Genomic DNA, 26,120 nt, shown 5'->3' with positions numbered 1-26,120 from the left:
GAGGAGCAAGAGGCACAGATCTGGAGGACCCAACACCTGTGATCTGGAGGAGCCAACACCTGTGACCTGGAGGAGCCACTACCTGTGACCTGGAGGAGCCAACACCTGTGAAGCTTCTATTTAACGGACTATATGAAGAGGAAATTCCGTTATATCGAGGGACCATTAGATACGAAACCCCCATCTAACGGATTACAGGGTGAGATAAGTCCGTTATATGAAGGTTTAAACTGTAACTTCTAAATAATATCACCGTAAATCCATTTCAACTTAGGTAACGCCCAGACCAGTAACTCTGACGTCTGTATTCAGTAGATTCTGTCACGCAACTGACAATCAATTCATCTCCTGGAGTGACGATTGATTCTCTGTATTATAATTAGTCAACTGCCTCATCCTCTACTCCGGAAAACTTTGGATCTTCACTGAGTCAAAATGTCGTTTAGAAAAAGTTATTTGTTAATGTGATTTTTTTTTTTTTTTAGAGGTTAAAGGAAATTAAGGTGAAGCATCAGAGGGGTGTTTTATAAAGGAGGGGGGAGGAGGAGGAAGAAACGAGAAGACAACAATGGATATCTGCCAAAAAATGTCAATCTCTGGTTCTCTCTCTTCCACATCTTGCATCAGCCTCCACAAGGTCACACACACACACACACACACACACACACACACGTTTGGACACGCTTCACTGTTCCTCGCTTAATGGAAAAAAACAAATTGAATGTTGCTCACCCCGACTGAAGACATGACCAACCAGCCTCGAGGCGTCCTAAAGGTGGATTCCTGGTGTAATGATGTTGAGAGAGAGAGAGAGAGAGAGAGAGAGAGAGGAATGTTTGATTGAGACACGAAGTAGGAACCCGACAAGGAAGTAATTGGGAAAGGCACGAGACTTCTTCTACTGTACATAACTCTGGTGGTTCTATCTAGATTATTATTGGTACTATGAACTTCTTATTTATCTATAGTATCTGTCAATCTCTATGTCTTAAGATGAGGTACAATCCTTTGATGTTTATTTTGTTCTTTTCTAAACTCTTGAGTATTTAATAGTAAACATTCTCTTAGTTATGAAGTGGTAGTTAGTTCTCTCTTAACTCATCTTCAATCTGTTCATAAATTTATTAAGCTTTAATTTTATAGGAAGCTTCTGTAATGTATGCAAACTTCTTCAAAGCTGACGGCATTTAAAGTCGCCTCACACAACTACCTCCTCGGTTTAATTATTTATTGGTATTATTTTCCACATTAATTTATGGTTGCATGACGCTGTGCTGTGCTGTACTGAGCTGAAACCTTGTCGCTTAGCTCAGACATGGGACCAAAATCGAAGCCGAAGCTATAGGAAAGTCACAAAGCCGAAGTCGAAGCTATAGGAGAGTCACAAAGCCGAAGTCGAAGCTATAGGAGAGTCACAAAGCCGAAGTCGAAGCTATAGGAGAGTCACAAAGCCGAAGCCGAAGCTATAGGAAAGTCACAAAGCCGAAGCCGAATCCAGGTGTATTTTTTGAGCTGGTCAACCTTCTGTGTAGTTAAGAGTGTTTCACAGCAGTTTGTTAAGTCTTAGAGTACTTTAGTTTCCATCGTAGAAAATTTGTGCTACTAACGACTCTATCAGGTTGTTCGTAGTCCGTCAGTATAGTGTGGAGAGAACTAATAGCAAGTCAAAAATTCTCAATAATGTATCAATTTTGGGTTTGTTTTTTTAGTATAATGAACTTTCAAGTGTCATTAAGGTTTGCCAGCGCCTTTATTAGAGCTGGAAAGGTTGTATAAAATGAATAATATCACGCTGAGAAAAACTATTGTAATCTTAAGTTATTTCCGCTGAGAGAAATGTTAAAGTTGATGTAGAAAAACTAATTATACATTTTCTCATTAAAGCTTCTCATGAGCGGCAGCCGTCTGATGGTGTGAGCTTCCCGTGATGCTTCCTCAAGCTTCATCCTCCACTGTAAACCTTTCATACCAGGACTTATGTCTCACATCCTTCAATCCTGGCTTCCCATCCTGCCACCGTGTAAGCTGGCCATTCTGCCACTGTGTAAGCTGGCCATCCTGCCACCGTGTAAGCTGGCCATCCTGCCACTGTGTAAGCTGGCCATCCTGCCACCGTGTAAGCTGGCCATCCTGCCACCGGGTAAGCTGGCCATCCTGCCACTGTGTATAAGCTGGCCATCCTTCCACCGGGTAAGCTGGCCATCCTGCCACCGTGTAAGCTGGCCATCCTGCCACCGGGTAAGCTGGCCATCCTGCCACCGTGTAAGCTGGCCATCCTGCCACCGGGTAAGCTGCCCATCCTGCCACCGTGTATAAGCTGGCCATCCTTCCACCGGATAAGCTGGCCATCCTTCCACCGGATAAGCTGGCCATCCTGCCACCATGTAAGCTGGCCATCCTGCCACCGGGTAAGCTGGCCATCCTGGTGAGCGGCCATCAGTCACCAGCGGTGATATAAGCCGCGGCTCATCACACTTCCCACAACGCCGACAAATAATTAATTTCCCGCCGCTCTCAAACTTCCAGCCAATTACTGGCGATGGATTTTTTTTTGTTCAAGTTCACACATTTTGTGGCGAGAAATGTTGGCGAGGCGAGGCGAGGAGAGGCGAGGCGAGGCGAGGCGAGGAGAGGCGAGGAGAGGCGTCTTCAGGACGGATCTTCCCTGTGTCCTCTCCTCTTGTTCAACATTATTAACGTAAGAAAGATAAATGTGTGTGTGTGTGTGTGTGTGTGTGTGTGTGTGTGTGTGTGTGTGTGTGTGTGTGTGTGTGTGTGTGTGTTGGAGGAAACGTCTTTCCCTGAATCTTCCTTTATTGTCAACCTTCCTCCCCTCGCTCCCTTCCTCCCTCACTCCTCCCCTTACTCTCCCCCTCACTCACTCCTCATTCCTCCCCTCACTCCACCCTCACTCCACCCTCACTCCTCCCCTCACTCCTCCACTCACTCTCCCCCTCACTCCCTCCCTCACTCCCTCCCTCACTCCCCCTCACTCTCCCCTCACTCCTCCCCTCATTCATTGGGTCAGTGGTATGTTTCAGGGTCTCTTTTAATCTCAGTCAATAACCTTCGAAAATAGGTGTGTGGGGGGAAGTGTGAGGGGGAGGGTGTGGGGAGTGTGTGGGAGTGTGAGGGGAAAGGTGTGGGGAGGGTGTGGGGAGGGTGTGGGGGGAGTGTGTGGGGGAGGGTGTGAGGGAGTGTGAGGGGGAAAGTGTGTGGGGGAGGGTGTGGGGGTGTGGGGGAAGGGTGTAGGGGAGAATATGGAGGAAGGATTAAACGACTTCTATACCATAATATAATTCTCTTCCTGTGACACGTTCTGGTTGTCTCCTGTGACTTGAGTTTCCATTACCTTCTCACAGCCATGAATACGAGTTTATTTTATGAATTAAATCCCTAATGATGGGAAAATATCGGGTTTCTTCAATGTTATGTGATGTATAATTAGTATGGAGTGTTTTCATGGCATCTCTCAGTTACCCTTAGTTACCCTCAGTTACCCTTAGTTACCCTCAGTTACCCTTAGTCACCTCAGTTACCCTCAGTTACCCTTAGTTATCCTTCCTTCGTTCCACACATATCCTTACAGAACAATAAGTGTAGTGTATGGATAAACTCGTACATGACACACACACACACACACACACACACACACACACACACACACACGTTATAGTAAAGAGTCGTCGTCATTGTTGCTGTCTCTCACTGAACTTTATTGGCTTCACCTCCTCCCCATAATAACCACATAGTTTTTGTCTTGTTATTGTGGTCAGATAAACTCTTATGTGTGGGTGATCAACTCCGTCTGTCCCTCTCCCTCTGTCATAACCAGCTAGCCTTCACCCCCCACCACCTGCGTCACAGCCAGCCAGCCTTCACTCTTCTTCTTCCCTCCGTCACACCCAAGCTTCACTCTCTCCCTCTCCCAACACACCCAAGCTTCACTCTCTATTGAATTGGCTTCGCAACACAAAAAAAGGCCACAAAATCGTTACAAGATGTACAAAAGTGTAAGAGGCTTTTATGGTTCGGCTGTTAGAGTTAAAGGTGGGTAAAAATATCTAGTTCACCTCCGCAATTTGTTTTTCTACCTTACTGTAAAAAGTGTTGCCCTCGTTCTCAAATGGTTCCGTCCAAAATGACCAGAACTGCTGTATTGGTGGTGGTGGTGGGGGGGGGAGGGGGAGGGGAGGGGAGGGTTTATAAACATTCACAAAGGTAAATAAAGGTTTAAAATCGTTTGGATGGAGATGAAATGGGATGATTGACATAGAGAACTCTTTATTCCTCTCATTGGGGCTCATTCCTTCTACACAATGACTACCAAAATCACCCGCAAAAATGGCAGTGCAAAAATGTCCCAAATGAATGTGAATTGGGTTTTGATGTAGTGTGTGTGTGTGTGTGTGTGTGTGTGTGTGTGTGTGTGTGTGTGTGTGTGTGTGTGTTGTTTTTGCCGGACACATAGTTCCGTGTAGTTATCTAGGACGGGGTTTTCATATATTTTGACCACCATGGTAAGGCTCTTAGTTTATTTTGACCACTTCATCAGAAAAGGGAGAAATCTTATAACAACTCTTACATACAGAACACTTTAATAATATATGAATGATCTATATTTACGATCTGATTGCTTCGTCAGTCCTGTATCATCAAGAATTATAAAGAGGGTTTCATCTAGGCGAGTCTTGTTGAAGGAGATGTTAAGCCTAAGGACATTCGAAGCAGGTGGTGGAGCTCACTGGACCTCAAGAAATTAGTGGTATAATTTTTTTTTTCCATTTCCCTGTTAGCTATTAAGTCAACGAAGGCACTGTATGGCGTTTAGTTCCTTCTGGTTTATTTTCTTATATTGTGGCTGAAGAATTAACGTTGGCGGAGGAAGGTGACAATTTCTAAACCTTGTCAAACATTTTAGATGATATTTGGCTTCAAGTGCCACTAGGTCACCACTTGATATTTCAGCCAGAATTTAGGTGTCATGCATGTCAAGAGCCGTCTCACTTGGAGCGCTCTCAGCACATTATTTGCATACTCGTGGAGGTTGTGTGGGTGCTGGTGGCCACACAGAGGATACAAATGTTGTTACAGTTGCATGTTGACTGCCATCTTAGCTCACGTGTCTGTCTACTTTTGTTTTCTTCTCCCGATTATATTTTTCTCTCTCTCGGGGTTTTTTCTGATCAAATTTCAGGAAACAAGAGCGACGCCAGAAAGTTTTATATTTTGGGAAAGTTCTTACGCTGCTGTTCCCTCTGCTGCTAAGTTAATTTCCATTTTCACGATATTTTCTGGTTCTCTGAAATTCTCAACCATTTTGCGGGAATATGTTATATATACACTGAAGGACAGCCGTGAGTCGGTGGTCCCTGGCGTGTGATAAAGTCGCTGGTGTTTATGTCGGAAAATACAAAGCGTCCAATCAGCTGACGTTTACAGATCACCACTAAAATTTCCGGTTTTCCTGATGACAATATTGACAAATCCGAAAATCTTGAGAACGAAGGAAAAACATAAAGATGCCAAACTAAATATGTGACTTCTCAACCTTCTAATTATTGCTTTAAAAACATCAAACATACTTGGCATCACATCATGTACCTGAAATATTTTAACCCTGTCTTCCTCTTTTTACACACACACTCTCTTCCTTTCACTCCACTCATTCTCTCCCTCTCTGTAGACACTCTCTCCCTCTCACCACTCTCTCTCCCTCTCACCACTCTCTCTCCCTCTCACCCCATTTCAGATATACGGTTCAAGGACCAGCGGAAGCCACAGGGAGCACGCGAGAGCTTTATTTGGTCACATTAAGAAGGTCAATATTTGTCAGGGAGACATTCTCACGACGCATTATCTCTGGCATTTTGTTCACCTCCAGGATAATGGTGGTGAGATGTGGCCGAGAAATAGATAAAAAAACTCAAAATAAAACACACATAAAAAAACACAAGGACTTAAATTTGGAGTTTTTTTTGGTGTTATCTTAGAAAGTTTATATTTGTATTTTTTTTTAGTTGAGTTTGTCGATGAAGATGTAAAATAGCTAAAAGTTCAAGGTTAGGTTAGGTTAGGTTAGCCTCTCAGGGACATTTAGAGAGTGATAAGTGAATAATCCAATCATGTGAGTGTTTAGGAACCACTGGGTGATTTAAAACAATCATTATTTATCTTGTAGACTAACTTAATGGCCTCAGAAGGACATTTAAAACATATATAGTCTTTCTCTCCACTCTTATATGTTCCGGATTGTGATATTGTTATAATGGTGAACTATTTTCTTATCTACAATCAATCAATCATCTGAGGGTTGGCGACCACAATCCTCTGCTCTAAATGTTCTCGTGTAGTTTAATTTTTTTTTACCAATCCACTACTATCAGTTAGTTGAAATTAAATTAGTTGGGATATTAATTAGTTTTAAAGAGAAATTAAGACATAGACATAAGTGAATAAGAAGACTATATTATTCCCACTGACTCATCGGGGAGGAGGGGGAGACATTGAGCTGACTTTTCATGGTGTCAGACGTCAAAGCCAAGAGGTAAATCCCTACGTCTCTGTCATGATCCATACTGCTTCAGGTGACCGGGTACTGTAAGTCAGCTTTAGTCTCTCACTCTTAAGTTTCTTTTAAGCTGTCGCGTTATGGTGTAGAGAGACGTGTGTGTGTGTGTGTGTGTGTGTGTGTGTGTGTGTGTGTGTGTGTGTGTGTGTGTGTGTGTGTGTGTGTGTGTGTGTGATAGCAGTTTTGTGCATATGACAAGTTATTCATGAAGCTGTAGATATAGTGTTCATGTGTTGAAGGTGATGACAGCTGACTCACCTGAGTTGTGGCACTATAACACAACACTGTAGTGGAGTTGCTGTATGTACAGTGTTGTGTGTTGATACGTTCAGTGTACAGTGTTATGATATGTTCGATGTACAGTGAAGGGTGGTGAAGGATGGTGACAGTGTACAGTGTATGGTGAAGGATGGTGACACGTTCAGTTTATGGTGAAGTATGGTGACTACACTATAAGAGCCTTCACCATACGATAAACTCAACATTGCCTAAAATATCTCACAATATACGAGTCATCAAAGTCGGTGTTGTGGCTCTGGCGGCGGAAATAAAATGAACAATTTACAACAAAACGTGACACTAACGTCTCCTTGTACCACATTACGCCTAAAATACCCATCGGCGAACTGTCGGGCGGGTTCCCGACGGCGTCCTGGTGACCCGACTGTTGTGGCCAAGGTCAGGTCAGGTCTGGTCTCCATGTTACGGTATATAAACTGTAGGAGCTTCAGCTAGGTCTCCACACCATGGTCTAGGAGTTCTGGTCTGGTCTCCAAGCTACGTCGCATAAAAAAAATAAACTTTGAAACTTGCTTTGTATATTTTTCCGCGTGTCAAGTCTGTTGCTATTTTTCCCCCCAACTTTCCTCCTTCAAATGGTACGCGGCAGAAAAAGTTTTATCAACGTAATAGACTTCTTGTTTTTCTTCACTTAAACAACACTGTTTTTTATTTTATTGTTCATTATTTATTTTTCTAGTATTTCATTATTGTTTTATGAATGAGATATGTGCATACTGATGACACACACACGAGTTAATATTCACAAAGACTGGACAAAACAAAACCCTCACAAGACCAGACTAGACAAAACCCCTCACAAAGACCGAAGTGGACAAAACCCTCACAAGGCCAGACTGGACAAAACCCCTCACAAAGACCGAAGTGAACAAAACCCTCACAAGGCCAGACTGGACAAAACCCCTCACAAAGACCGAAGTGGACAAAACCCTAAAAAAAAAGACCGAAGTGGACAAAACCCTAAAAAAAAGACCGAAGTGGACAAAACCCTAAAAAAAAGACCGAACTGGACAAAACCCTCACAAAGACCGGACAAAACAAAACAAACCCTCACCAATTATTGATTATTTTTAGTCACTCTAATTCACACAATATGCACATCAAATTTTCTAAGTCAATATTTACTAGTTTTAGAATTAGCTTTTCCTTTTAGTGGAGTATATTTAGGTTAGGTTAGGTTAGGTTAGGTTAGGTTAGGTCAGGTCAGGTCAGGTTTGGTCAGGGCAAGTCAGGTCAGGTCAGGTTAGGTAAGGTCAGGTAAGGTTAAGTCAGGTCAGGTTAGGTCAGGTCAGGTAAGGTTAGGTCAGGTCAGGTCAGGTTAGGTTAGGTTAGGTTTTTACTATGTCTTGCTTCGTCTGTCATCACACTGGTTTGTTGTCTAAGTCGTGTTTATATTTTTGTTTATGTTTGTGTTTGTTGACCATTTTTAGTATGACTTTTATTTGGTATTTTGTTGATATATTAACATCTTTATTTGTTGTTGTTGTTGTTGTTGTTGTTGTTGTTGTTGTTGTGAGGAATTCAAAACGCTTTCTACTTACTTCTCTATATATAACACAACTCTCTCTCTCTCTCTCTCTCTCTCTCTCTCTCTCTCTCTCTCTCTCTCTCTCTCTCTCTCTCTCTCTCTCTCTCGACCAAACTTTAATCCGATTATATTATCCTTATATTTTTTTCTCTTCCTTTTATTGTTTTATCTTTAAGGTTTAATGAGGTCAAAGAGATAAGTATTTGACTCCTCTTAGATCTTCCTCCTGGTCATAGAGATAAGTATTTGTCTCCTCTTAGATCTTCCTCCTGCATTTTGTCCTAAAGTTCTCTCTCCTGTATTCTTCTCTCGCGTCTCTTTCATCCTCTTTCTCTCTCAGCTAAACCTCATTATACGGAGTCTTTCAGGTCTGTGTGTCTCTCTGTGTCTCTCTGTGTGTCTCTGTGTGTCTCAGTGTGTTTCTTGTGTTTCTGTGTCTCGTGTTTTAGTATTATCTTTTTAACAGTATCCCCTGAGTGTGTTTCTCTTTGTGTTTCTTCTTCACTTCTTTTCATCTCTCTCTCTCTCTCTCTCTCTCTCTCTCTCTCTCTCTCTCTCTCTCTCTCTCTCTCTCTCTCTCTCTCTCTCATCTCCTTCAATAATCCTTTATTTTTCTTCTTCAATACCGTCAATATTTTCTTAAAACTTCCAAATCCTTCAACTTTTCTACTAAGAATATTTACCTAACCTAACCTAACCTAACCAAACCTAACCTAGCCTAAACCTAACCTAACTTAACCTAACCTAACCTAACTTAACCTAACCTAAACCTGAGCTAAACTAAACTTAATAAACTTGTAATATATTGCTATTGTGTTATTAATATGGTTACTATTTTTTCCCCATCTATATTTATTTATTTACAGCTATTGCATTTATATTCTCGTCTATATCTTTCATAACTTGACTAATATATTTACTTCTACCATCTTTATTTCCTTCATCACTCTAGTTCATTTTCTCTCTTCTTTAGTTCATTTTCTCTCCATCTCTCTAATTTATTTTCTCTCTAAATATATCTTCCTTCCTATCCTTCATAAGCTCTATTAATTTCTCTTTTTTCCCTCTATAATTAATTAAGCTGATAAGAGTATTTTTCGTTGTAACTATTTCTCTTTTGTTCGAGTCGTTACTAATCTCTTCGGTCATGGCTCTTGTTCCAGGGGCTAATATTATTAACTGTACGGGTAAATATTTTAACATATTTCTCACTTATTTATGACTATTTCAGCATCAATATTGCCCCCATCCCCCTCAAAATTGCCCCCATCCCTCTTAACATTGCCCCTCCCTGCTGCATCCCCAACATTCCTCAACATGCCCCCATCCCCCTCAACATTGCCCCCCTCCCCTCCTGTTTTTGTCTTGAAGATCAGTTGCTAGACTTCACAACGAGGTCTCAAAGGTCGGGATAAAAACATACTCCTCTTCTCACAAAACAGAAATAATTCCTTAATAACAATTTCAAGATAACAGGGAAAGTGACGATTATCATTTATGGACACAACAGTACACGAGGAACAATTATGTGCTGATGGTATGCTAAAAATTATATTAAACTTGAAAGGGTTTGTTTAATTTGACTAGAGAGAGGAGGAACGTATCCCTTACTGTCATTTGTATACGACGCGACGAGTCTAACTTTTTACCATCGGGATTTAACTTAAAATAAATTCGTTAGCAGAAATACCTGAATACTCTCACTCTTTGACTTCATTCTGGATCATTATTTGTTTTACTTTATTTTTGTCACATCGCTTCATATTAGGTAACCTGTCATGAGCAGCAGGTGGAAGGTAATGGATAATTTATAAGTACAGAGAACACGGCAGCCGTCAGTAACACGTGAGGGTTTAATCAACAATTTATAGCAGTACGGGAGCATTTATGTAAGCCCTGAATAGTTAATAACATTATGTTTTTTTTGTTCTCGTCTCTGTGTTCACGCCTTTGAGCTGTTTACATAACCCCTAAAGTGTGCTGCATCATATTACCTGCACAGAATGTCTATATTTTTCGAATGGGAAGTATTACCCTTTGGTCTTTGTAGTACCGAGCGCTAATGAAAATTATTGTGGAGAGTATTTTTTTGGTGGCTGAGCACCATAAAAATTTGTGCGGTGGCCTGAGAATTTGTGTGGAATACTGGCGGCGGCCCGCTCACAGTTGTGAACCAGAGGAGCTATTTGTGTGATGGCCTCCGGGCTACAGCGGTGAGCACCAGCCACTTTTAAACACTTGTATGTTCATTTGCTTGTTTCTCTCTCTCTCTCTCTCTCTCTCTCTCTCTCTCTCTCTCTCTCTCTCTCTCTCTCTCTCTCTCTCTCACGTGAGCCATCAGCAGCAGGTGGAGTGTGTGTGTGTTGGTCCGCCTCTGTTACCCTGCCAAAACTTTGTGTTTTTCCTCAACAAAACTTTATAACACGAACTCCGGCAGTTTTGTCAAAACAACTTTTACGTTCAACTTTTGTCCGACTTTAAGTGACCGCTGTATGGATATTTACCCACAATAAACCTCCTGCAGTAGGTCGGTGTTACTCTACACTACAGGTGATAGATAACAACACACAGGTAACGCTGTATGTAGTGGCGTCAGAGGTACACACTACACTGTCTAATTTACATGTTAATGACCACAACTTCAGGAATTATGTCTACCAAGATCCTCCAACCCGAAGATGACACACCCTGAGGTCAGCCCCATCCCCCACCACACTACCCTCCACACCCTCCACACATCCCACAACACACACTATCCTGCCACACAACACACACACTATCCTGCCACACAACACACACACTATCCTGCCACACAACACACACACACTATCCTGCCACACAACACACACACACCTATCCTGCCTCACAACACACACACTATCCTGCCTCACAACACACACACACTATCCTGCCTCACAACACACACACTGCCACAACACAATAACACACCATCCTGCCACACAACACACACACTCATCCTGCCACACAACACACACACCATCCTGCCACAACACACACACACACACATCCCCACACAACACACACACTATCCTGCCACACAACACACACACCATCCTGCCTCACAACACACACACACCATCCTGCCACACAACACACACACTATCCTGCCCTCACAACACACACACACATCCTGCCTCACAACACACACACACTATCCTGCCTCACAACACACACACACACTATCCTGCCACATGCAACACACACACTATCCTGCCTCACAACACACACACACTATCCTGCCTCACAACACACACACTATCCTGCCTCACAACACACACACACTATCCTGCCACATGCAACACGCTTCTGGTGATGGAGATGGTGTGTGGAGGAACAGGTAGGCAGGTACACGACAGCTTCATGGCACCTCTCAAAGCACGTTTTAAAACTTCCTCATACCAGCGGCTAACACGACTTCCATAAACTTTACCCTGAGATTTAATGCAATTCTTGACACCCAAACTGGAGCTCTAAAAATAAACATTAAGTCATGGTGAGTAACGTTAACATATATAATAATAAAACTGATGGTATTTACGAGTATGTGAAGAGTTATTAGAATTGTTAGTATATATTCCCTGTACCTTTGTTTATGTCCACTACCTCTTGTGTTTCTATTGGTATCATCCTCAGTACCTCTGTTTATAATGGTACCAACCCTAGCACCCATCCCTTCACCCACCCCTGCACCCAACCCTAGCACCCACCCCTGCACCCAACCCTAGCACCCACCCCTGCACCCAACCCTAGCACTCCAACCCTAGCACCGCCCTGCACCCAACCCCAGCACTACCCCCTGCACTCCAACTCCTAGCACCCACCCCTGCACTCACACCCCCCACCCTGCACCATGCACCACCCCAGCACCCACCCCTGCACCCACCCCACCTGCCCCTGCACTCCACCCCTGCACCCAACCCCAGCACCCACCCTGCACTACCCTGCACCAACCCTAGCACCTGCACTCCAACCCTCAGCACCCACCCCTGCACCCACCCCCCTGCACCCAACCCCTGCACCCAACCCTAGCACCCACCCCTGCACTCCAACCCTAGTACTCCACCCCCTGCACCCACCCCCACCCTGCACTCCAACCCTAGCACCCACCATCCTAGGCTCCACCCCGCACTCCCCCCTGCACTCACCTCTGCACTCACTCCCTGCACTCCACCCCTGCACCCCACCCCTGCACCCACCCCTGCACTCTGTATGTATCTGCTTCTCGCTTTCAAAAATCTCCCGACTGCTCCCTTACCTAGTGCATTATTATATACTGTATCCCCTCTTCCTCTTCTCTCTCTCTTCCCACATATATCTTCTCTCTTTTTCTCTCTTAGTACATTCGTCTACACCTGCTAAAACACCTGGCCTCTACACCTGGTAAAAAGCAACTGGTACTTACACCTCATGCTTGCTAAAAACACCTGAGCTCTACACCTGGTATTTACATCTTGAACCTGGTAGAAAAAAATCAGACCCCTTCACATCGGTAAGAGCACCTGTGGTCAAACACCTCCCAGACACATGTTCACTCAGGGGTGGGGCTGGGGGCTGGAGGCTAGGGACTGGGGGCTAGGGGCAGAGAGGGGGTCTTAACAACAGTACCAAGATGTTAACTAGTATACGATAAAATACCTTCAATCATAGGACAACCATAATCACGTATTTAATAGACTCTAATGAAGAACAAATCTGTAGGCCTATATAGCGTATCCTAGTTTATAGGCTTACATGTATAGTGAAAAACCAATAGTATTTAATAGCATCTAATAGTATCCGACTCACAATAGTTTTAAATTAACAATATAATGAAAAGGAGAAAAAAATCTTTGAATGGTGACAGCAGCTGAAAGACCAGAATAAAAAATTATATGAGAAACCCAGAATTTTCTTTTCTATTTCTCGAACAATTTTGGGAAATGTGAAAACCAGCCGAGTATTATTACCCCTTAGTGTTATCAAGTGTAGATTAGGTGTATGAGGCGGTGTATGGTGAGGGTAGGTGAGAGGGAGGTGTATGGTGAGGGTAGGTGAGAGGGAGGTGTATGGTGAGGGTAGGTGAGAGGGAGGTGTATGGTGAGGGTAGGTGAGAGGGAGGTGTATGACAGGGTAGGTGAGAGGGAGGTGTATGACAGGGTAGGTGAGAGGGAGGTGTATGACAGGGTAGGTGAGAGGGAAGTGTATGAGTTAAGTGAGAGGGATGTATGGTGAGGTAGGTGAGGAGGGTAGGTGAGAGGGAGGTGTATGGTGAGGGTAGGTGAGAGGGAGGTGTATGGTGAGGGTAGGTGAGAGGGAGGTGTATGATGAGGGTAGGTAAGAGGGAGGTGTATGACAGGGTAGGTGAGAGGGAGGTGTATGACAGGGAAAGTGAGAGGGAGGTGTATGACAGGGTAGGTGAGAGGGAGGTGTATGATAAGGAAAGTGAGAGGGAGGTGTACGACAGGGTAGGTAAGAGGGAGGTGTATGACAGGGTAGGTGAGAGGGAGGTGTACGACAGGGTAGGTGAGAGGGAGGTGTATGACAGGGTAGGTGAGAGGGAAGTGTATGAGTTAAGTGAGAGGGAAAGATGGAAACCAAACAGCACGAGATATATACTAAAGGCTATAACGTCTAACTCTCAGTAACTTTAAGAGGTAAGTGGCGGCTGAAACACTTGGTTAAAAAAAACAAAAATATTATACTAACTTTCCCAGGCGTGGTACTGGAACCTTGGCGTGAAATGGACAGTAAATTATGCCAGAACAAAAAAAAAATTCACGAGAGTTGAAACAAAACAATCATATTCTTCACAATTTTATGATCGTAATAATGTACAGTGAATTATGTGTGTATAAAGTTACTCATTAGGCTGTATTTATCTACCAGAGGTCTGAGTAATTCTCTCTCTTGGCTCCCGTGACCCTTCTGCGTCTGTCATTGAAAATATTAAATAAATTATGAGAAATAGTTGTGATATACTTTATTTATAATGACAACTCGTGATAGTTAAGTGTGTGGCTTTATAAACTATACTGTGTGTACCTGATGGGGATAAACACACACACACACACACACACACTCACAGGCACACACGCACACACTCACACACACACAGGCACACACACACACACTCACACACTCACACACACACACACACACACACACACACACACACACACACACACACACACACACACACACACACACACACACACACACACACACACACACACACACGCACACACTCACACACAGACACACACACACACACATTATACAACACCACATAAGATACTATTGACCGTATACCTGTTATAGTTGACTTTAACGCCACCCCCTTATATACTGTGTCTTAAATCAACGACTTGTACACAAAACATTATTACATTATTAATTCATGTTACGGACTACAGGTGGTGCTTTTAACACGTAGTACTGATAACACTGGTTACTGTGAACGCGTGGTACTATGAGCATTTGGCACTGGTAACACATGGTACTGTTAAATATGGTACTGGTAACGTGTGGTGTCAGTAGCAGGTAGTGTAGGTAACGTGTGGTTACCAGAATCAAGCTCCAAATATTCTCCTCGTGTGACAATCTCAGAAGTTCATTTAGTAAACCTGAGAGACTTGGGCGGCCTCGAGGTGTAGAAATAAACTGTGACAGAAACGTCAGTCATGGCGGAGGAAATGGGAAACTAGTTCAGCCATGAGGATTTTCAGCTATCCCCAAGATGGTTTCCAAGGTCCTCTACTATTTGAGTTGTGAATTTTGTTTCTGTCTCTTGATAATTTATTTTTATTAAGTTATGGAGGACAGTGTATAAGGGACGAGATATAATGCTTAAAAAGAGGAGAGTGTAAATAAGTAACGAGGAAGAATACAAGATTAAAAAAATAGTAAAACAATTCGTTCCAGCCAGACAATTTTCCTCGAGAGAATGACAACAAGAAATAATTACACTTTTTTCCTCGTACCTGAAACACTGTGTCCGAGACAATACAACACAACACAACACAACACCCGTCACTCACCAGTACACAAACACAATAATATTCGTTCGTACACTCCAGGTGGTAAGTGTGGTGGAACAAGAGTGGGTGTTGGTTGTGGCACTGGTGATGCAGAGGTGAGGACTCAAACTGGTTGTGCTTTGACATGGGAAATTGTTTCTGAAATTTTGAGTATAAGATGTGAAGGAATCCGTCGACGCTCATGCAATTCTATTCGTTTTCCTCAGTTAATAATGAAGGAATGTAGAAGACAGATATGGAAGGGATAAACTCAGCAAGCCATGTTTGACCTCACAGGACGACGCCACACCCTCGACCACCTCACGACACCACACCTTCTCCCACCTCACGACACCACACCCTCTCCCTCCTCACGACACCACACCTTCTCCCACCTCACGACACCACACCCTCTCCCACCTCACGACACCACACCTCCCACCTCACGACACCACACCCTCCCACCTCACGACACTCTCCCACCCACGACACCACACCCTCTCTCCCACCTCACGACCCTCTCCCACCTCACGACACCACACCCTCTCCCACCTCACGACACCACACCCTCTCCCACCTCACGACACCACACCCTCTCTCACCTCACGACACCACACCCTCTCCCACCTAACGATACCACACCCTCTCCCACCTCACGACACCACACCCTCTCCCTCCTCACGACACCACACCCTCGACCGCATCTTCCTGAACACATTAGTACAACTGCTAAATTCTTCACCGTACTCTAGGCCACACCAACTACTCAGTCTGTAACACTAGAGGCGGAAGGACTCGAGGATTGGTTCGGACACTAATGGACACCAGAGATAGACACATTAATTCACTCTCTGCAACTGCTGAATATGTCTGATGAAACCTGAATTCTACTCACACTGACATTCTAACTAACTTATATTTTCTCTATACCGTTATGTGATTGCAATTTCCCCATATATTTAATCAATAACCAATAAAGAGCACAAAAGAAACTACTGTTATTTGTGATCTTGTTTTGTATAATATGTTTAGTTTATATGTAACATTATAAGACACTGGTTGATCTTGAGGGTATATATTCCTGATGTGTCCAATGGCCTTAAATCTGTTATGTTATATTTTCTTTATATTACGTGAACTAATCTATTTGGGTACAGTTTCATTGACTGTATTGTCTGTTGTCTCAGCTCAGTTAACAGTTAGTCTCATCCATGTGGTCCACTCAGCTCAGTTAACAGTTAGTCTCATCCATGTGGTCCACTCAGCTCAGTTAACAGTTAGTCTCATCCATGTGGTCCACTCAGCTCAGTTAACAGTTAGTCTCATCCATGTGGTCCACTCAGCTCAGTTAACAGTTAGCCTCATCCATGTGGTCCACTCAGCTCAGTTAACAGTTAGTCTCATCCATGTGGTCCACTCAGCTCAGTTAACAGTTAGTGTTCCATGGTCCACTCCAGCTCAGTTAACAGTTAGTCTCATCCATGTGGTCCAGCCCAGTTAACCAGTTAGCTCATCATGTGGTCAGCCCAGTTAGTCCATCCATGTGGTCCACTCAGCTCAGTTAACAGTTAGTGTTCCCACTCAGCTCAGTTAACAGTTAGTCTCATCCATGTGGTCCACTCTCAGCCAGTTAGCTCATCCATGTGGTCCACTCAGCTCAGTTAACAGTTAGTCTCATCCATGTGGTCCACTCAGCTCAGTTAACAGTTAGTCTCATCCATGTGGTCCACTCAGCTCAGTTAACAGTTAGTCTCATCCATGTGGTCCACTCAGCTCAGTTAACAGTTAGTGTTCCATCAAGCTCCAATATTCTCTTTTTCCATCTATTAAAAAAAATTCTCTGATTTTTTTTCCTCATGGCAGAAAAAATAAATATTTCCAGGTGTCTCTCTCACAGTTCCAGTAAAATTGTCCTTCCGTGAGTCTTCCTTGTGGAGGGACGCACCACTCTTATAAAGTTTTCCTGAGACTCAATATTGACTGTGGGATCATTCTTTTATCTTCTTCTTCACTGGTTTATCAAAGAAACGTAATTATCCCCTGTTATAGCCACTTGCTTTGTTCACAATATAATCAGACATCTCATCCCGGCTCAAAGGCTTCTCAGTCTCTTTAAATAAAAAAAAATATATATTGGAAAATTTGTTAAGTAAAGCAGAATCTAATTTATAAGCTAAAATATCGATAATGAGATGGCTTAATGATTCATTACGTCCGGTAATCACTTTGGTTTTATAGTTTAACGGGAAGAGACTTTACGACAGTGAAGTCTAGAGGTATAGCATATTTTGGGAGAGTATAAGCTAGTAGCAGAGGCGGGAAGTGGAAGAAGTACTTTACTGAGTGTATTGAGCGACCGGAGTTATCACAGCCTAGACACATTGATACGATTCCTTTAGAAAAGTCTACGTTCTGGGATGTGAAAAATCCTATTAACAAAATTTTAAACCTATTTGCCTCACGATAATAAAGATGTGGTATACTATATATTAATATCAAATCAAAGTTGTTGAATAATATCCTCATGATAAAACATAAAACCTCGAACTGATAAACTTACATAAGGTAGCTCTAACAATTCTAGAAGGAATCGTTGGTGTTAAAATGAATTAGGGAGGATTTCATACGCTCAGGTAGTTTAATTAACATATATAACGAGGTTTTGAATATTCCCTGGCTCTCTACAGTACTTATAAAACAATTTCGAGTGAATCTAAAACTATCTAGTTACTGTTGGAGAGTTGAGGCAGTTTTAAAAGAGATTCAAATACCTTTCCATGATTCCTGTGATATTTAGTAATAGTATTTTTTTCGCAACACCGGTCACTATATCTCTAATACATCAATGTCTTGGTCACTATCAGTCACCATGGCTCTGTAACACCATCACTGTCTTGGTTACCATCAGTCACCATGGCTCTGTAACACGTTATTCGTCGTCCTCGTGTCATTAATTATAACTTCGTAACACAACTTTGCTAATAAGCTAATGTCTTTTACATCACTTTTTTCGCTTGAGGCACGAAGCGTCCCCCCCCCTCCCCCCTGTGAGGATCCATGGTGGTGTGTTAGTGAACCATGACCCCTGGTGGTGTGTTAGTGAACCATGACCCCCCTGTGTGTGTTAGTGAACCATGACCCCCTGGTGGTGTGTTAGTGAACCATGACCCTGGTGGTGTGTTAGTGAACCATGACCCCCCTGGTGTGTGTTAGTGAACCATGACCCCCCTGGTGGTGTGTTGATGAACCATGACTTCCTGGTGGTGTGTTAGTGAACCATGACCCCCTGGTGGTGTGTTAGTGAACCATGCCCCCTGGTGGTGTGTTAGTGAACCACGACCCCTGGTGGTGTGTTAGTGAACCATGACCTGGTGGTGTGTTAGAACCCCTGGTGGTGTGTTAGTGAACCATGACCCCCCTGGTGGTGTGTTAGTGAACCATGACCCCTGGTGGTGTGTTAGTGAACCATGACCCTGGTGGTGTGTTATGAACCATGACCCCTGGTGGTGTGTTAGTGAACCATGATTCCCTGGTGGTGTGTTAGTGAACCATGGCCCCCTGGTGGTGTCTTAGTGAACCATGACCCCCCTGGTGGTGTCTTAGTGAACCATGACCCCCCTGGTGGTGTCTTAGTGAACCATGACCCCTCCTCCAATACCTTCAAGGACAACTCAAGGTAAAAAGTCCTAGTTTCTCTTCATATTCTTCTCCATAGACTCGAAGCATCTTCAGTGAGAGGAAAAGACTGCTCCCAATCCCTTTCATAAGTAACAAAGATCCTCTTATGGTACTTTAATGCAATAACTACCAAGTATGATCCTTAGTATTCGTTTTACATCTATGAAATTCTTTAAAACGAAAGAGGTTAATATATATATATATATATATATATATATATATATATATATATATATATATATATATATATATATATATATATATATATATATATATATATATACATACGATGGACATAGAGAAGTTAAGGTCGCCCCACAAGTGATCGTGTTGTGGTGTACTTTAGGCGAGGTTCAACCATTCTCAACGTTGCGGGCACAAAGTTTCCTCCTAACACAGTCCACGAACCGCACACTTGATATTTTCCTACTGGCTGTACTTTTCATTTAAGTGTTTAACTCCCCGAGGCGCTGACGGGTAAATAGTATAGCTGGGACACAGTCGTCCCCGGTGGGTGTAGGTCAAACAGTTACTTATTATGTGATGTTTAGCCAAATATATTTTGTGTGATGTTTTTAATTTAACGAGATTTTATCAAGGTTCCTTTTACCGGTGTGTGTGTGTGTGTGTGTGTGTGTGTGTGTGGCGTAAGCAGCCCGGGTGCTGATGGTAGAACTAACCTAGCATGAGCCCAGAGGTCGTCACACAAGTGGCATCGTCGTGATTTAAATCAAGGGTCGTTACACAAGTGGCATCGTCGTGTTATAGGTCAAGTGGTCGTCACTTGGTCCATCAAGAGGGTCGTAAGACATAATGGCCGGCGGCACTTCTGAGAAACAAAAAAAAATTCTCCGTGGCTGGATATTAAAGTTTGTGTAAACCAAATATCAGTCGACACTGTTGCCTTGAGCACCGCTGGTTCACGATAGATTAAATCTGGCTTCCTGGTGTTCGTGTTGGCTATATTCAGTGCAGTGTGTCTTGAGTTGACAGTTCCGGCACCCGCCTCTAGAGGAGCTGTTCCGCTACCCCAGCTCACACTATAGGACGACAATCCATGTGGCCTTTATGGTAATGTACAGTCTACCTGGTAGGGTGTACACACATACATATGACTGTGATGGACGTCACCGCTGGTTAACAAAGCTACAGATCAACGACTCTGCTGGAGCGAGACTACAGAGCCCGGCGAGCAAGAGAAACTAATAACAAAACAAATTTATATATGAAAGGGAAACGAAAGAGCAAAAATTACAAAGTTAAAATGAAATTTGTTACAACATTGAGGAATGAAACAGAAAGTAGACAGCCATATATGACAAAAGAATGTGTATGAACAAAAATGATAGTAAAATCTACGTAAATGTTAGCACTGACTGAAGGAACCCGGCAGATGGTTAAGCACATCACTCTTGTGAGCAAATGGTGTAGCGGACAGTTAAAATAGATATATTGTTAAGCTGCTGGTTGTGTGAGTTGATGGAAGGTCATAAACATCCACTGTGTGAGCCTCAGGGACAAAATGTGATGACTATAAGTAACATAATTCGTACTGAGAACAACGAACTGAGAAAACTTAAAAGTGAGAGAGACTCTGTGTGGCTCATATGAAGTAAGTGAGAGAGACTCTGTGTGGCTCATATGAAGCAAGTGAGAGAGACTCTGTGTGGCTCATATGAAGCAAGTGAGCCACCGAGTGTTGAAAGGTGGAGGAGATGTGTAAGTGTCATGTTACATGTACCGTGGTTGACTAAGGCAGCGTGTAACTTAAGGATGAACACTGTAGTATTCACACAACTCTAACATAACTGTAAGAGACGACGACCTTAACGATACTAACAAAATATTAGTATAAAGTATAATCTTAGTGGATACAATAACACACACACATAACTATATGGTAAACCTAACAATTTGGTGATGGAGGAATATTTTAACATGAGAAATAAAAATTATCTAAGCTCTTGATATTTCAGGTTAGGTCAGGTTAGGTTAGGTTAGGTGTAGCATAGATAGATAATAATTAGTGTGGATTTTCTCTATCGACTTGTAAGGTTACGGAGTCAACATTTAGTTTTCGACAGTGATAGGCATTGCGGAATTGTGTCAAGTCCATCTCTGTGTCATTTCACGTCCCAGCCTGTGTCACGCCACGTTCCAGTACACGACCCTTGTATTTAAAGTTACTGTGTTTATTTATGATAATTTCGTTGACAATTAATCTAATATATTTTTCTTATTCCCGTACAGGGTGTGGCGATGTGTAATGGTGAGGAGGGTCGGGCGTGTGGTGGTGGCGGCGGTAGGAGAGGTGGCAGGCGCAGCAGGGGTGGCCATACTGCTGGTGGTGGTAGTGGCAGCGGTGGTGATGGTGGGCGCGGCGGGTAATGTGGCCACTCACAGCCCCTGCCCCGTTAGCGAATTCACCTGTGACAATCTCCGCTGTGTGCCCAAGGACCGTGTGTGTAATGGCAGGGACGACTGCGGGGACAGCTCTGACGAGAAGCCTAACTGTACCCGTAGGTTCACCTCCTCCTCCTACTACCTCCCTCTATAACTGATTACTCCTGTAGTGTTGTACTGTATCTTACTTCCTCTGTAGTGCTGTACTGTAACTCCCTCTGTAGTGTTGAACTGTACCTTTCTTTCCTACTGTACCTTCCTTCCTTCTGTAGCGCTGTACCACACATTCCTTTCACTGTATTGCTGTAGTTCAAGAGTAAAATAGGACTTCTTTCTCCACTGTAATGATGTCTGTCTGGTGCCGTAGGCGTCAACACAGGTGTACTCGTAGGTCGTCTAGTGTGGCAGGTACTCAACGCAGGTGTGTATAATGATTACTTCCTCATCATTAGTGGCGCCAGGTGAAGTGATGTCCTGTTCCAGTCCCATACACTTTTACTTAAGACTCATAAAAGACAGAGCCAGAGGAACATTATCTGAGTGACGGCCACAGGTGTTAAGCCTCGCAAGTATTGATTTCAAAATTTACATGAATAATTTAAGCTCTTTGGTGGCTGGCTGATGACGTCATACTAGGCAGCGGTGACCTGGATAATTGTTGTTGTCTTTAGTTTAAGGAGAAAATTTTAGAGGAAAAATATCCCTTACAGTGGCGGCCAGAGAGAGAGAGAGAGAGAGAGAGAGAGAGAGAGAGCAATTTGAATAGATTTTTGACAATGCCACTTGGAGAAAGACGGAGTGAGGAGGGACTGCCACCAACACTACACACAACACCCTGAACTAAAAAAAAACACAATAACTTAATAAAATGTCACATACTAATTTCAATTGACAGACGTAAGTAAATTAATATGATATTTAAAATCATAATAACTACACTATTAGATATCAAGTAATTTACGATTCTAATTAACACTTCCTATAACAAGTAAGATACATTACTATACTGTTATTTGATTTGTATTTTATTAAAATTCATATTATGTACAGAAATTACTTTTTTTTTTTTAGGATTTCTCTAAACTAAGTAATAGGAGTTAGAAGTAAGAAGTCACCAAGGAAACACAACTTCAATGTTATCGACTGTGTCACTTCCTTATGTTCCTTAAGTAATGTTGGTGTTATTTTTAAGTGCCTCGTCTTGCTTTTACCTTCCCTGATTTAGTCTTTAACTTAATGACAAGGACACAAATTTTAAGGAACAAAATTATTACGTTCTGGAGAATATCATCAAGTGTTTTATTAATGGATGATGTATTAAGGTCACAAAGAAGAACAATAATAAGTCATATAAGGAAGAGATTTTTCAGATTATTTTGCCTTGAGAAGACAACTGTGTGTTTGTAGTAAAGCATCAAACTGAAGTGATAATAGAATGCTTTTATATACTAGAATGCAAATGTGTGTAATTAATATTCCGCTACTGCTTGCATTTCATAGACTTGGTATTGTATGTATATGTTTGCTTGTATGTATATATGTATGTGTATGTATATAAACAATGCTTGTAGAAAGTAACCCATTAGGTAACAGGAGGTAGCATTAAAGTGTATGTATTTATAAGATTAAGGAGTAATTCAATTATTAAACTACAGTAATCTAGAGTTACACTGTTTAGTATGACGCCGCCTTTGTAAATATAGTGGTAATATTGTCATTGTGTTTCAGCGTGCAATGTGACGTACTACGGTGAGGTAGGCCGAAGCTATGAGATCGACTTAAACGAGACGGAGACCTTACAACCTCCGTTCATCTGTCACATGACCTTCGTGGCGGCGGGGGACATCTTCGGTGATCTGGTGCAGCTCGTCTTCCGTGACCTAGTACTGGGGTCCTTTCGCTCGCATCACGTGTGTGGGTGTCCCCAGGGTAAGATGTCCGTCAACGAGGCTCATCGACCCCACATTGGCGGCTTCTGGTGCGGGGGAAGCAGCGACCACAATGTTTACTACAGTGAGACCAGTACTGTCTCCGTCACCCTCGAGGTCCCAGCGCCTGAGCAAGATACCATCGGGGAAAAGAAAGTTCGGCTAAGACTTATGTATAAGTTCTTGTTGGGGGCCGAGTCCATCGTGCGGTACGGGCCTTGGAACAGCGCCAAATACCTGGGCGTGGCACGACCGGGAACTGTATGTGACCGGATTTTCGACTCCTGCGACCGACGTAAGTGCCGAGTGCAGTCGCCTAACTACCCTGGCCTGTACCCTCGTAATGTAACATGCCAGTACATCATTAGACAGGCTACAGTGCCCCATGGTCGCCATGCACTGGTAAGTGTGGGTCAACCTCAGAGAGGGAGGGTCCACATTAAACACACCGACGCTGCTTGTGACGGCAACCTACACCTATGGCTGAATGGTGACTGTGACGTCGTGGGAGACACTCTTAGTGTATATGAAATTCAGGGAGACAGTCGGCGATTGTTGATGCGCTTCTGCGGTGGTGGAAAGGTGCCTCGTATCACAGCCAGTGGGGCAGAACTTTTACTTGTCTTCCAGACCTCTCCTTTTGACAATTTGCACTTCGATTACTCAGAAGGAACTCATCCTGGATTTGAGTTAGATGTTGGCGTGGCTTTTGTACCTAAAAACTCTTTCCTTTATGCCGACCAACTGTGTGAGTTTGTGATCTCCAGTTTCGAGGCAGCACACGGCCATTTTGAAAACGTGGCACACTCACTTCCAAGAGATAGTAAATGTGTATATGAGTTCCGGGGTCGACCAGACGAAGTGATCTGGCTTTACTTCACCCGTCTTAAGTCTACCTACACGCAACCTCTGTCACGTGATGGTCCTCACTGCCGGACACGTGTAGTACTGGTGGAAGGAGCAGAGTCTGACGGAGAAATGCTAGAGAACACCTGTGGCCCTCTGGGCGTGAGGGTGTGTCACCGAGAGCAGCTCGGTCCTGGAAGAAACAGAACACGGCCCTGTGGACCCCAAGAGAGCTACTTAACATCTGTTTCTCATGCAACACTCACCATTCACTATTTGCTGCCATCAACAGTAGCAGATTTAGAGTTCCGACTCCATTACGAGTTTGTATACGCGGGTCCCCGAGCTGCAGCTCTCAACCGTCCTGAGCCCTGCGACAGATCTATCAATAGCGAGCGCAGCAAAAAGGGCCTTCTTGCCTCACCTGCTAATAACTTGCTGTACGGCAAGTTTGGAGCAACAAGGCTTAAGTGTAGATATACTCTGCAAGGTAAAGCTAATGAAGCAGTGAGGATCACATTCATCTACTTTTACGCCCACAACTCGTCGTGTCCAAGACGCGAAACACCACTACAGGCATGTGGGCGACCTAAGGCCTTGGAGGGTCGCGGTGCTCGCCTGGAGGTGTCTGAGTGGCCCTGGCCAGGTGTAGAGCTACCACAGGCGTGTATCTGCCATGGCATCTACCTTCCAGCAACCTTACTCTCCTACTCTGCCTCCCTTACCATCACCTTCACTGTTGTAGGTATGGATGTTTTCGATGATTTCTCACACTTCAGCTTCGAACTAGAATACGAATTCGTCGAAATTGAGGCGTGTGAAGAAGACAGAATAGTTCGAGGCGAAGCTGGCACGCTAAGTTTGGCCCTACGACCACCTCCTGGGCCGTGCCGAGGTCACCCGTGGCTTCTTCAGCCAACGGCTAACCGGTTCCTGCTGGTCTCAGTTCCTGGTAAGGTTATCAGAGGAGGCTTGCAGGTAGCAGCTCATGGCCATCTAGTAGCAGCTGATGACTCTATAGCACCGACAGAGTGCCAGAGTTCTGAGCTTCACGTGTACCAGCCAGGTAATCCAAGACCACTTAGTGCAGTGTGTGTGTCTCCCGGAGCAGCCGAGACAGTTCACGTGTTCTCTGAGGGCTTTAATGAGCCATTATCGCTAGACTACTTGGGGGAAGCAGCAAGATCTCTTGTTGTAGTGTTACTCAGTCGCCCCGCATATCTCTCGGGCCAATCCCAACAGCAACAACATAAAGCAGTGGATGTTCGCTGGGTGGAGGCAGCACCACGCTGGCTGGCCACTAGGTGCGCCACTGAGTGTCCTGCCGTACACGCTTGTATCAGTGCTTCCCTCTTCTGTGATGGGACGTGGCACTGTCCGTCAGGTGCTGACGAAGCCGTTGTAACGTGTCTCATGGCTTTGTCTCCATGGCTCTGGCTAACATTTGGTCTGGCTGTTGGATGTATCTCAGTGTTATCAGGTTGGTGGGGCTGGACGCTGTGGAAAACTCGACATGAACGTAACGGAGCAAGTGGGTGTAGTGAAGAAGTATTAACTCCAGGCCACCACGAGTCTCCGCCAGAACCACCAGAATATCCTGACTGTATCGACGTAGATTTTGAGACAACAGTCTGACAATACGCCCCCCGGGAGGACGACGGACCCCCGGGGTTGACTGCACTCTTAGCTAGACTTGCTGCTCTTATCAATGGCTGGAACACTCCTCGCGCACCTTCACACACTGGCGGTGGCCGCATGCGTTTTGCTCATAATGGCACCAGAAATAATCCTTCCTGTCAGCATAATGGGGTGCGGCGTCTGCCTGTTCTTCGTCTCCCTAATGGAGCTCA

General features: G+C 43.8%; 2 protein-coding genes across 2 annotated transcripts in view; one reads left to right on the top strand and one right to left on the bottom strand.

The window, feature by feature from the left end:
- Positions 1-25,905, top strand: part of LOC121865974 — a 72,925-nt gene extending 47,020 nt beyond the window's left edge. Inside the window, exons 2-3 of the mRNA XM_042365541.1 lie at positions 21,344-21,612; positions 23,225-25,905. Of these exons, the coding sequence (XP_042221475.1) occupies positions 21,360-21,612; positions 23,225-25,905 (2,934 nt within the window). The 5' untranslated portion in view covers positions 21,344-21,359. The remainder of the gene's footprint in view (positions 1-21,343; positions 21,613-23,224) is intronic.
- LOC121865981 lies at positions 1,936-2,421 on the bottom strand. The gene has a single exon (XM_042365554.1). The coding sequence runs from the start codon at positions 2,419-2,421 to the stop codon at positions 1,936-1,938; it is 486 nt and encodes a 161-aa protein (XP_042221488.1).
- Positions 25,906-26,120: the final 215 nt, after the last annotated feature.

This window comes from Homarus americanus, unplaced genomic scaffold (assembly GCF_018991925.1).
Source record: "Homarus americanus isolate GMGI-L3 unplaced genomic scaffold, GMGI_Hamer_2.0 scaffold21824, whole genome shotgun sequence".
Classification (NCBI taxonomy): domain Eukaryota; kingdom Metazoa; phylum Arthropoda; class Malacostraca; order Decapoda; family Nephropidae; genus Homarus; species Homarus americanus.
This window is presented reverse-complemented; position numbering and strand designations above follow the sequence as displayed.